General features: G+C 43.9%; 2 protein-coding genes across 3 annotated transcripts in view; both read right to left on the bottom strand.

Moving 5' to 3' along the window:
* LOC111244614 (uncharacterized) overlaps nt 1–13,698 on the bottom strand; it is a 91,461-nt gene that overhangs the window by 29,553 nt on the left and 48,210 nt on the right. The window lies entirely within an intron of this gene.
* dop (microtubule-associated serine/threonine (MAST) protein kinase dop) overlaps nt 1–13,698 on the bottom strand; it is a 61,164-nt gene that overhangs the window by 29,553 nt on the left and 17,913 nt on the right. For both annotated transcript variants that reach the window (XR_015322474.1, XM_022793918.2), the window contains exons 2-3: nt 5,430–7,574; nt 943–1,095 (exon numbers count right to left, since the gene is read on the bottom strand). Coding sequence is in view for 1 of the 2 variants with exons in the window: in XM_022793918.2 (XP_022649653.1) it covers nt 943–1,095; nt 5,430–7,574 (2,298 nt within the window). In the remaining variant the exon portion in view is untranslated. The remainder of the gene's footprint in view (nt 1–942; nt 1,096–5,429; nt 7,575–13,698) is intronic.

Here is a 13,698-nt window from a genome sequence, read left to right as displayed (position 1 = left end):
ATATGCTTGTGGTGCGCTTATCCCACTTTAAAGCTTTGCTGCAACAATTCGTAACGGTTCGCTACTCTTAAATGTAATTTTTTTTTCAAACTCTGGCCAAAACTTTCTTTGCACCTCACTGAGTTCTCTATTCTCTTCCTTATATGTCTATTTTACATCGCCTGCCGGTAACAGCGGGAGCTGTCAAATGCGCTGGCAGCTGCTAGGTCCTTCTAATTCTTTTTGTTCTCATCGTTGTCCGCTGCTTTTTATACTTCATGAAGCGTGTTGCCGACCTGCGACTCAAATCTCAATGGCATACACGGGTCCTGTCGAGGATAGAATAGACCCAAACTGGGTTTGAGATCAAAACAAAGTCAAACGAAAAAAGGGAGCTTAAGTTCGGCTCGAAGCTGTAAGCAGTCTGTACTTGCGTCGATTTTATCGTTTGGTCGCATCGCTCGCAGGTACTGCCGTATTCTGTAGGACCGGTCAAGGGCAACTGCGTTAAGCTTGAAAAAAATACATTTGACCGCATGCTCTTCTTGCCGCCAACAAGAGCGTGCCACCACTGAACATTTAATGCTGCACACAGCATAGGATTGAAATGACAGCTTCAAAGTGTAACTTCAATACACAGTTTTGATATAAGTGATTTGATTTCTGTTACTCCCTGTTCCCTTAACAGAATTTAGCGAATCCCAACTAAAAATCGATTTAAGAACTTCTCTATAACGGCAAGAAATATGATGATTACAGATCAGTGAAGTTGCTGCACCCAACAGCGCCAACGGGAGGAGTGGCTAGCTCCATTACTAGGGAACCAACCCGAAATTTTACTGGGAACTTTTTATTCATCAATTGAATTGTCACAACTTATAGACGCGCTTCTTCCGGTCTCCTACCGCCAACGAAAAAAATTATTATATAAATATCACAATGATGTGTAGTGCACAGACGCACCTGCGGCGATACATCTTCAGACTCCGTAGACTCCGGTGTCGACGTCTGAATGAGCTCACTTTTGGGCCGTACCGGTGTCTTGAATGACGGCGCGGACCCACTAATCGTTCCAGATCCGACTGCCGAAGGTGCGAGAGATCCGGATACTGGTTGCTACAGACAAAAAAATCAGATAAAAACTAACGGTTAGCATATACTTGTCTTATCCTTATAAACCGACAAAAAATATTATCTAATATATTATGGAGTTCTGAATTTAGAAGGCTGACATAAGACGTATTTGAGTGCACACAATGTTTCACACATAATCATCACCTATGAAAATTTTACAATCGGCACTTGATTAAATCGTTATCCTGGCGGTGATATCTGTCGCTGAATGAGTATCTTAAATGAGCAAGACCTCTTGAGTCGATATAATGCATAAGAGAAAAACCCGCAAATGAAAAGACGCGCAACACGACAGGCGTACCCTGCCTCTACCCAAGCCCTAGCGTATGTGACGATCAAGACTTGTATGTCTGAGAGAACACCTACTGAATCGACGATTGGCGTCGCAACACTAACCGGCAGATAGCCATACATACATACATACATTATGAACAAGAACACGTAGACGCTAATTGACTGAATACCATAAGACCTGTAAAAAATAAAAGAAATGAAGCTAAATATTTATGTTTCCCTTATAAAAATCCTGGAAGCACAAACCAGTGCCAGCGAATCTCAATTTGACGGTAGTGAGCAGGCAAGACCGAATGTTATTGGAGTACTTCGTAGACAACAACTACAGATATTGAAAGTTATATCTGTAACAGAACAGACGCTGCCGTATCAAAATCCAATTTTTCGCCTAGATGCAACGTATAAAATGGCCAGTGGCCTCCTGCGTTTGTGGCTAGACGTTTCTGCCGTGTTCAAGATCTCTCAGTGTGTCTTTGCTTTTTTGCCCCAGCTCAGATTTTAGCGGTACAAGAGCGTAATTACCGGCTTTGGCTTTACTTATAGATGCCTTTACTTGATCGCATTTATATGGAAAAAATACAATATGATAGTACAGAAGAAAGAAAGAAACAACTACGTCGCTCAAAGCAATTTGCAGGCCCATTTTCACTGCTACCATTACGGCCAATGATGTAATTGCTTCCGAGCAAACAGAAAAACAAGCGGGCGTTTGTTGATGAAGCGTCCGCTTACGGTCATCGACCAGCCGACCAGGTACTAGGGGCATCTACCAAGGTTGCCGTCTGGTGTAGAGATTTGACTTGTTGTGCTGGCATGACTTCGCTGTTTAACTTCCATGTTTTCGCCCCCTGCCCCAGTCATCGCTGTAGCTGATCAATGCCGAGTGCAAATGAAAATAGCACCCTGGATCGCTAAGCACGGTCAGGGTGGCAATTGTAGACCCTTAGGGCGTATTATTTGGATGTTGAGTGTTTTAAGGGAGCTACTATATACATTACTATCACGGAATGAACTTACAGTTTACTGCGAGATGCACTAGTAACTGGCCTAGATACCGACTGCTATAGTAAGCGCAAGTAAGAACAAACACAAACAAAATTAAAGTACACGGTAATAGTATCACGTATTCTTGTCAACCTGTCCTTATTGAGTTTTAGGAACAACACCACCGGGCAGGGTGAACGTATTCGTATGCCTCGAAAACGTTCCTACCATATTCTTTTCGGTATCGAAAAATAAAAATGATTTTATTTGATCGAGCCTTAATTCAGTAGATTAGAGAAGGCCATTGACATAGGTGTTTCGCGTTCATTTTTCTGAAAGAACTATGAATGGGCTAGTAATACGTATACGTTGTCTGCGCACGACATTGTCTATTATGCCTCGACTATCACTTCGTAGTAAAAAACAAAAAAGCAGACACTAGTTCTCGTATGTTGTATGCGGTTTTCGAGGGTCCGCCTAAATGTGCATGATTAATAGACGTTGGGCAACACCGTTCGATGTGCCAAGGCGGCCACGACGACAAGCCTGCAAAAGTTGACGAACACTTGACAAAACAGAACAGCTATGACATACGGTATGTATTATCTATATAAATTGCACCACAAGTATGTCTATCGATTGTAATTTCATCGGTCTAAGGTAGAGTCTGGTCTAACCTCAATAGCAGGCTTACGGAAAGGACGAAACAACTGGTGCTAAATTGTTTGCTAACGGAACGTCACAAAATAGTTACCTGTTTTTTAGAAACTAACCAAATATATTACGTTATTAATAAGCGACTTTGTTGTCTGCATTGCTGGGACGACAGAGCCATGTTTTAGTTAACTTAACAGGACGCTTTAAGTTCATAGCTAGAAGCAGTATACGCGTACGACAAAGTTAACAAGAACAACAACTCTATACAGGCGAATCAGCTTTGATTTCTAGAAACAGAATCTCAGTTAATGAATCAATTAACCGAGTCGTAATCGCTTAAAAACGAAAATTGACGAGATTTAGAAACGAAACGTTAATCACCAGAACTTTACAGTTAAGCGTGCACCAAGTTTAAGATAAACTTATACAAAATTATATCGCTTGCCTTCGAAAACCTCCATGTTTCCTAATAATCATTTATTAAAAACTATTTCAGCTTTGTGTACTTTTATAGTTTTTAAGATTTATTTAAGGGTTTTTAATAAATGATTATTATTACTACTCGAAAGTTCGAAAATTAAGTAAATTAGCGTAAAGGGCTACTTTTTACAATAGAGAAAATTTCGATGACAAAATTGGGATTGTTCTTGAAGGGCAGGTGCCTATCTACATTCAAGTGTCCAAATAAGCTTTGACGAGTAATGGTCACCAGACTTTTCAACTTTGTGTACTTTTAAAGTCTGGCGACCATTACTCGTCAAAGCTTATTTGGACATTTGGATGGAAATAGGCACCTGCCTTTCAAGAACAATCCCAGTTCTGTCATCGAAATTTTCTCTATTGTAAAAAGTAGCTTTTTATGCTAATTTACTTCTTCGAACTTTCGACTCCCTACCAAAGCCGTGTGGAAACTGGCAACAAGAAAGTGTTGGAAGCTCGTCCGGCAAAAAATACTAATCGTACTTCATGCGCCGAACATCTTGTATCTAGCGCATGGCCGAGTTCGAACCAGCGACTTTTGGAAAAGTCGTTTTGCTACAGCTTTCAGCTAACGAAAGCGTAAGCGTTCGTCGCAGTCCTTCTCTACTAGTACCACACCAAAATGGTTGTACTTGATTCACATGAACAAGTCGGGCAAACTGCAACGTTTTGTTCCTCCCAAGTGTATACTTGCTTCTCCACTGACCTGTATCTTTTAACCAATGTCCTCCTATTCAGTCCCTACGGAGCGACTAGATCTATCCAGCAAGACACTGCACCGATATAGCGAGTTCGGGGAATGGCGGAAGTCGGCAGCGGAGCATTGTTACCGGCCCGTAGCGCCGATGTTCTGAATACGATCGGCTCTATTCATACGTGTACATATGTATGTTTTACGAGACGAGCGTGCCACCAGAAACGATGTTCTTTGTCGTATTACCAGGCCCGTGCTTCCTGCTTCGTTGCCCTACGCGCGTACTCGTTTGACGGAATCCATTCGGTTTTCAGTGGAGGCTTTTTGCCAGTGGAGGTGGGAAAATGCTACTTATGTTTCTACTATGCGTAACGACGTACTGGCATACGGCACAAAGACATACGACGCTGGCGCGCCGGAGAAACCAGACTGCAATTGTTATTCAAGTAGCGTCCCCATCATACCTAAGTGGATATAACAGAGTGAAAGCTTCTTTTGGAACGAGACATCGAGATTCGCTATAGCAATTGTTTTCGCTGCTTACCGTGGTGCCGGCTTTTACGTACAGTAAGAAATATGGCCACCGAACCGTTTCTGAAAGATTTACTACTTCCTTACTCTCTTTAGTGTACTGCTCGCCACTAGTTCACGGTGACTCCGCCCTGATTTCGGTTAACACCATTCAGACCCTACTCGAACCTGATTATATCGTAGCAGAGAAAGATCAAAGATCTGGGCTGTTTATTAGAACGCCCGCTACGGGTGCCCTGCTAGAAAGAACCATATTTTTTATTCAGGTGTATGCCAAACCATTACTCTGAACAGAAATATACCGACTGATACACTATAGATTAGATACACCAAAGAACTATTAGTGATTATGTACTCGTCAGGAATTTTATTTACAACCGTTCGTCGAGTTTCATACCCGGAACTAAATTAACATTGCGTCAGATAAGCAAAGGTCATGGTTATCACAATGTTTTGACGGTTGCAACTGCAAAGGCTCCGTCAGTTGTACTAGGACATACAACTGATATCAATATAAAAATTAACATATCAGACTTCGTACAATGTAGAAATAAAACATTGAAATGTTGCTGCACAGCTCACCAGCATACCGTGAACTGTTTTGTGACGCATTACGCGCATCCACCTATATAAGCCTGCAAACCTGTATGGCGATCATGTACAAACTAACACTTACTTTCAGCAACGCGTGTTCCTGTTCCAGTTCCTTCTCAATGCGTGAATACACCTTGCGGTACCTCGGTGAACAGCACGAGAACGACGAGAACGCATGCGATCCCCACTGATCGCCGCTGCCGCTGCCGCCGCCCGAGTCGCCGCCGTCGGTATCCTCCGAATCGTGATGATTGTACCGGTCGAGTCGCGTATCGAAGTACGATGTATCCTCTTCGTTCTCCAGCTGTGGAATGAATTCGGCTTTACGGCGTAGCAGCGAGTCCCAGTCGACGGCTCGGAAGAAGGGGTGTTCGCGCACTTCGGCAGCTCCACCTACCGTGCCAAGCCGTTCGACGGGATTTTGCATTAGTAGCGCCCCGCACAAATCCTTTACATCATCGGGTAATGGCCAATCATCATCGGTAGGCCACTCTAGTTCGTCGTTGACGACGTGTGAGAACAACTCCTCCGGCGTGTCGCCGAAGAACGGAACACAGCCGACGACGAACTCATACAGAATAATGCCCATAGACCACCAATCAACGGGCTTTCCGTAGCCTTGCCGAAGAATCACCTCGGGTGCAATGTACTCGGGCGTTCCAAACACCTGCTTGTCGTTGAACTGCTTCGTCTCTTTGTCTAGTGAGATCGTCAACTGGCCCTCGTACAGATTCGTGGCGAGGTTCATTAGTCCTACCTTCGACAGGCCAAAATCAGTCAGTTTGATGTGGCCGAGGTGCGTGATAAGCAGGTTGTCCGGTTTCATATCACGATGAACGATGCCGTACGAGTGGAGATATTCGACAGCGAGAACTGTTTCGGCAAAATAAAACTGAGCAATGTCCAATGGCAGAGGGCCCATGTTTTTCAGAAGTGTAGCGCAGTCGCCACCCTCTACGTACTCCATAACGAGACATAGATGTTTCTTGGTTTCGAATGAGCAGAACATTGACACGACAAACGGATTATCTGTGAACGACATGATGTCCCGTTCGGCAAACACCTGCTCAACCTGGTTTCGCAATAGAAGGTTGTGCTTATTGATTCGTTTCATAGCGAAGCGCTGCCGGGTAGCTCGATGCCGTACCAGATAGACTGCTCCGTAAGCACCGTTGGATATGAGTTTGATTGTTTCGAAGTCGTCTTCGCAAGGTGGAGCTTTCACCTCTTTTGGAGGCGACGGAGGTAGTGGTTCCTCCTCGATAATGAGCGGTTCACTGAGATCACTCAGCGGGTCTTTGTTTAACCCGAGCTTGGTGATGATATATTGCGGGATGTGCTTTCGAATGCCCTGCAGATCCTTAGCCTGACCTTCAGCTGCCTCGAGCAGCTGGTAGAATTCATGTGGATCAAATTCAAGACATTCGAGTAGACGCGCTGGCCTCGATACGGCCAACAGGAGTCGCCGAACGAGCGGGCGTAGATAGGCCGCCGCTGACGGACTTTTCTCCTGGCAATCCTGCACGAGCTTTTCTAGCGACTCGCTCATCTCATAAAAGTACTCTGAGGTGATGAGCTTACTGCGGCTTTTGTCCAGACAGTCCTTCGCCAGCTCGATAATTTGATGGTGGGCGAAGCGTGCCACAGCATCATTGGCCAGCGCTCCGTTTGGATTGCTGTTCGCCTCGGCACGACTGGGAAGCTCGAGATTCTCGCAGATCAGCTGCGCCAGCTGCTCCTCCATCTGGAGCGTGGCACGGGGATAGCGCTCCTTGTAAACGCTATTTGTCATCATTACCTCGGATTCGTGCGTGTGAGGCGATCGCAGAGGGCTTAATGAGCGCGACCGAGGTCGAAGTGCGCCCGGTGAGTCGTGTTCGATCAGATGCAGTCGCTCCTGTGACGAGCACTGCGAGGACACGTTTGAGCTACCTGGCGTATTTGTGCCATAGCCCGAAGAAGGAAGAGAGGCCACCGACCAGCGTCGGACGTCACTGGCGCGACTGGAGCCGCGAAGCTGGGTGCCTGTTGGACCGCCGCCCGGACCCCCGCAGCCTGTGAACGAAAACGAACACGGGGACATGTTACGCGGTGAGTCGAGCGGCGAAGTGCCCAGGGGCAACGGTGAGTGACATCTCGGTAACGTGGGCGATGTCTGGCTGAGGATGAGGGATTTGCGCGCGCCAGAGACGCGACTGCCGCGACGGCTGGTCACATTCAGCTCCTTCTGCAAATTTCGAAATAGAGGCGGCAAAGGCAGAAAAAAGAAAAGTAGGTCAGAATTAACTTCTGTGCCACTAAACAAGTCTCATCATTATCCTTAGGCTCTCGAAATCGAACTTTAAATATTAGGCAGATTGAGAATTATTTGCTTTACAAATGCTAAATAGTAATATGCCCGAAAAGGAACAAACTACTTTATAATTATGTACGTTTCAGTTTTACATAGACTACAGGCCTTCCACCATAGATATATGGCCCAGCACGGGCATCGTTGAGCCATTGCAGCTGGCAGAGGTCAAAATGAAGATATATACTCCTAAGAGAAAGCGATAGTTGTTTGTGGTTTGAGAAATATTACATATACAAAATACAAACAGAATGTCTGCATATATACGCATATATACCCGGAGACTGTCCGCTTCAAGTTGACCTCCGCCGCACGATCATCAACAAGCGGCGTGACTCACCCATTGCTATCTTGAGCAACTATCATTCGATAGCTATAGTATAGCTATCGAATGATACTGTAATTGCAGTACTAACCCAAATACAAGTTTGCGTCTGTCTCTACGACCCGCTTACAGAGTTACCATAGACACTGTCCACGCGCTAGAGCAACAGTCATACGACTGCTGCTGCTACTCGATAAAAGGCAAGAAACACTACAGTAGATGAATTGTCCTTCGTAGGGCCGGGCAGGCCCTTCCCGTCGCAGCTCGCTTAGTTCTGAACCAACGCGTACCATCATGTTCGTTTGCCGTTCGTGGGAATCTGAAGGGAGGAGTTTTCTACGGTTCTACGTCCTGTAGCAGCGATTTGCTTTATGTATATATATATATGTGCAATTCAGTATAGATATATGAAGACAGTCAACGTGAAACACAATAACAACAGTGAGTCGGAGTGACTAACTATATTTACTACTGTCATGAGTGTCGAACACAATGACGAACCACAAACCGCGGTAGCGAGCGAAACTGATTCAACTGCAGGCCGCTATAACAAAACGATGCAACCGGCAGAAACAGTCACAATCAAATCGTCAAAGGTTGATTACATCTAACTCGGACTGATAATCATAGGGACGAATCGAAAATACATAGATAGCTACAGTCCTAGGATAAAGTACACTTAAGATTCCCTATATATGTATATATGAATGTTTGACTAGAAGTGTGTATGTGTGACTATATAGTTGTACGTGCGGCGTGTAATTGCCACTAAATTCAACGCTTCTTTAATCGTTTAACAAGGTCGCTTCTATTAGGTGCAGCCAGTGTCCAATGTACCTTAGAGCCTGCGACTCGAAATACCAGCCTTAGCGGGTACAAATCCATCATCAGTCGTTGGAAATTGCAGTGGAGGTAAACGTGGAAGGAAGAGTGACCATAAGGCCGAGTATTGCTGAAGCTTGCTTTATGTGAGTTAGATGATCGAGATGTTGTCCTTCTTGCTCTTCCCTTTTTTGCGCTTTCTGTTAGGCTGTGGAGGACAGACGCGTCACCTATCGCGTCCTGCAAATCTACCTATGTAGCTTGACAAGTACCAATATTCTTGTACAAGCAGTAAATATATTCGTATATAATGAGACTGTAGGATTGAATAGTACCAAAATGCAAGTTTTTCGTCAAACGACAACAAATATACCAACGAATGTATCTATGATTTAAATTGAATGAGTTGCTACCGAACGGTCATGAATACAAAGAGATATTTTCTGAGAGCCTATTACGAATCTCGTTCTGTATACGACACAATGGTCATTAGCCGTATTCCTCTTCTAATTTTTTTGCTAGTCGGCTAAATGGGCGCACCCACTGTCTTCGCTTCGTTTCTGCATCCGCAGATAACGCCCCACTCCTGGCTGCTGCTTAATGTGACTTACATATTATTTTCGATATTAATGATTTACCATATAATTTGTTATCGTTTGCCGCTAGCTATTGCAATGTACAGCATCACCCGCTACATGCAATAACCGTCGTGCACGTTCTATGTTATTATTCACCATAATCGTGCCATGCTATAATGTAATTATTGTATATTTTGTCAACGTAATATCTAGCTTGTCGATGTTGTCGTTTCTCAAGTATATAGACTCGAAAAGTTAACAGGTTCCTGTCCAACTACAACAGTAATCGGCCAACTTACTTCTACGCTATGCGGCGTCTAACAGAATTTACTCGAAGTGACTAAATAAATTCTAAGTGACTCTATTTAGTTCGTGGTCTGAAGACATGACTATTACCGAAAAGCTGGCTTTTGGAAAAAATCTCCATCGTGGATTTTGACGTCGTTACGTCTGATCCTCGATCCAGGCTTACGGTCTGTCCAGCAAGCATCTGTACCGCAGTTCCTCGAAAGGTCCCCTAGCTACGATTCTACTCGGTAGCAAGATTGACACTACTGCTTCTGCAAGTGCTGCTGCTTTGACACTGACTTGTACGGCTAAACTTACTACTATTTACCGTTTCTGTTATGGCCACTCAAGCACGAACCATTATTTATCAAGCCTTTAATGCCACCTTACTTATTTTTCTATAACTTCAGATATTTCAAAGAGCACTCGAAACGACAACAAAAATAGCGTCCACTGTTGTTCCGCGTACGTTATTGACAAACAATGTACTGCTATCCTTTTAGCTGACTCCACTGGCGACGAACCCGATCGTGGTCACATAGTTGTCGCACAAATGTATTGGCGCCGGCAATCGCGATGATGACGTTCAAAAAAACCGCCGTCGTTCATTCACACTACGACTGGAATAGCAGATCGCCCGTAGAACAGAGTCTGTGAACACAGCTCCGCCTCGCCGAGTGCGCGTTGCTGTACGAATGAGTTGAAAATAAAAAGAGAAAATTTTTTCCATAAAAACGCGATAAATTATAGGGAACTGTGCAAGCGAACAGGATATCTGAAATCCACGTAGTACGGCGCAGGCTGGCCCACCGCGCGGTTCACGTCTCTGATGTATTCATCTTGTGACATTGGGTAAATTGTGCGGACGATGGACGCCGTTGGTACAACAATACTGCCGACACTCTCGCCACACACCCGTCGTCGTGAGAAATAGTATGATATATTGCATCGAATGCCGCTAGCAGCGGCAGCAGCATCGGTCATGGTGATAGTAGAGGTCTCTTAAGCCGCAACTTCTAAACATCGATATTTCTGCGACGCAGTTTTTAGGCTTGCGTTTTAGGAAAACATTGTGTAATAGCGAAGACTTTTACCGGGCTCTGCTGTTAGTTTGGGGACAAGCTGGGGGAACTTGTGGGCCGGTTATCAAAACCGACTTATCAGCTACTAAGAAACAATCATTGCAGATAGACGGGCACATGGATCATGGAGGATCCGTTACGCGACGACGGTCTCAAATAGAAAGCGGGCCATGTAAACGATAATCAGTTAGAAATTTTCATAAACGGGCTTGTCACATTAGTTTCAAGATATCATCCGAACCATTCGCTCGATACCTTCAACAATAGGACAAGGAATTTTGGTAAGCGATTGTGACGTCCTTCTTTGATCTATTTCTGTTGTCGAATGTCAGCAGCAAACCCTCGCAGCCAGAAATCCCATTGTTCTATCTATATATTGCCGAGAGATAAACAGCAATGAAGGCTATACTGCTGGCAGCTACTATAGTTGACGCTGTTAACGTTCCCTGCGCATCGATTCTTCTACTCCTCTAACAGTAGCTTGGCTATCGCTATCCACTTTCCATATACAGCCAACTCAGCCGAACAATTGCCCGGCCGTATCTTCTACAATAGTAAATTGACATTAAGAGTTTACCCGAAAAACAACCAGTTTCGACGCACTGCTAAAGCTGCTGGAGTCGGTTATTACGGCCCTATCAAGCTCTCAGAGCTGTGCAAAAGTCATCGCCGCTCTCGTTGGCAGCCGCCGTTTTCACATTACGTCTTCCTGATCACTTACGATACCATTATTATTATTATTAGATATCAGAGCAAAAAGGGAAAGACGAAACAACGTGGAGCAAGCGGTGTGAATTGAAAGAAAATAAGAACACGATTGCGTTTTGCCGCTTCAAGCGTCGTCGACTTGTGAGAGGATCACGAAGTGTCATCGAACGCAAGTGCCGCTCGTAACCTCAGCCTAACAAGACAAACAGAGTTCTTATTGTCGTATAGAAAGACAATGGCAAAGAAGGTTAAGAAGCCTGCTGAAGTAGTCGAGATAAGCTGATATCGAATAATCTTGTTTATTTGGCTATGCGGACTAGAGGATACTACTGCCCGCAAATGTCTGTTAGGGAAATGTTTTTATTACTGTTGTATGTCTGTGATACAAAATCGGCTATCAAATATGTAGGCACGCGTAATGAAGCACGAAAAAGAATATATTCTAGCTAATAGGATTTATCAAAAATTCACGTTGCTAGTTGGTCAAAATACTAAATATTGTTTCTCAATGGCCTGTGCTCATTTGATTTAAGCCCTCAATTTATTTCCTCGTTCGGAAGGCCTTACTTTTCACGATGAGAGGAGGCGACAATGGCCTAAAGCAATAACAGACGTCTGTGGAATTTCATATAGGGTAAAAAGCGTGACGATTTGAGCGAGACAGTGGTATATCTTTGTATTTGCAAGCGCGGACGCGTTAGTGGTGTTTAGTCATACATATGAGATCTACTATAAAAACTGATAGGTGCGTCCTAGTATATACAGACATAATGACAATGTCGAACAAAGTCATACAAAGCGATCAAGGGAAGGATTCCGTTACAATTTGCCGGGGGATGCTGCATGCCATTACACAGAAGGTAGGACTTGCTAGATGTTTTTAAGCGAGGAAAACGCCGAATCTATACATACATAAACAGACAAGTCTGGGCAAAACATTTCATTCATAAAGATGACGATCATTATTATTAATTATCTTTATGTCAACTAAATACTTATAATAATAATAATAATGAGATGAATGAGAGATAAAATAGCAAACCTTCCAGAATAACATTGATCTGACCGTTACAAAGCAATAAAGATTCTGTGCACAGCGAACTGTAGAAAACAATGACGGAAAAATACAGATTCATTCCTTGCCAAAAAAAAAAAAAAAAAAAAAGCATATTAGATATACGTATAAACAGTTGAATAATGAATTTGCTTAAGTGTTCAGATACGTAAGGGAGCGCGTTGTCGGCACAGCTTCCAGCAGGCTGCTCCTATTAGTTATCTGAACATTGTACAGACGGATATATATAGCAATCTTTTCATTGATTAGAAAAGTCCAGGCAAGAGCCGATGCAGGTCAGATAGAATGCTGCAATATCTCTGAAGCGTCTTTTACGCGGCTGCCTTGCATTTGTTAATAGGTAGACGGTAGTTGATCAAGGCGAAGTTCCGCTTTTTTGTTTAAATAAAAACAGGGCCAGTATAATAAACACACGCAAGCATGGCAAAAATCAGCAGATAATCGTTCTTCGTACTGGGCCTGCGCAATCTAGCCTAGAGTGCAGACACTCGGCACACAGGTAAAGATGAGAAGCTCTTTAAGCAGGAACCGTTAAGGCTGACTGTCAAATGGCCTAGTGTTTCGTTGCTTAGCAAAAACACAGCACTAGAAAACAAGCGACTCAGCGAAACCTGCCAGATTCTAACCAGGCCGATTTTTCCACTATCTTTCTAGAAACACCTGATACATATCAAACGGAAAAAATATAACATGAGCAAAATGTTTTGCAGTTACCTTTCAGTAGTAACCGCATGACACAGATGTGAGGATATAAGGACGCGATTATAAGCGAATATAGATGTTATAACAGAGGTTCGGCTTTCGGTTTACCGTACGTGAAAAGTTGAACAGCTCGTGAAGAAGTGGAAAAATAGTGGAAACGTAGTCTAAATAGTCGCACAATAGCAAAACAACAATAGCTAGACAAGGATCAATGTCTAAGCCCACTGCCGAAATATTCGTAAACCAATGGCGAGGTTTCTCCGCTCTCAACACTATTATTTAGGGCAACGAAACGAGATCGAGAGACCGTATGACTGACCATGTTATGTATCATTGGTCAACAGCGAGTAACCCGTGAGCACCCTGTTATAGCTGGCGCCAATAGACGTTTATTTGCATGCTCGTGCAAATTTCTCGTGGT

Source organism: Varroa destructor, unplaced genomic scaffold (genome assembly GCF_002443255.2).
Source record: "Varroa destructor unplaced genomic scaffold, Vdes_3.0 BEIS01000002.1, whole genome shotgun sequence".
Classification (NCBI taxonomy): domain Eukaryota; kingdom Metazoa; phylum Arthropoda; class Arachnida; order Mesostigmata; family Varroidae; genus Varroa; species Varroa destructor.
The sequence above is the reverse complement of the archived record's forward strand: the minus strand, read 5'-3'. Positions and strand labels throughout refer to the sequence as shown.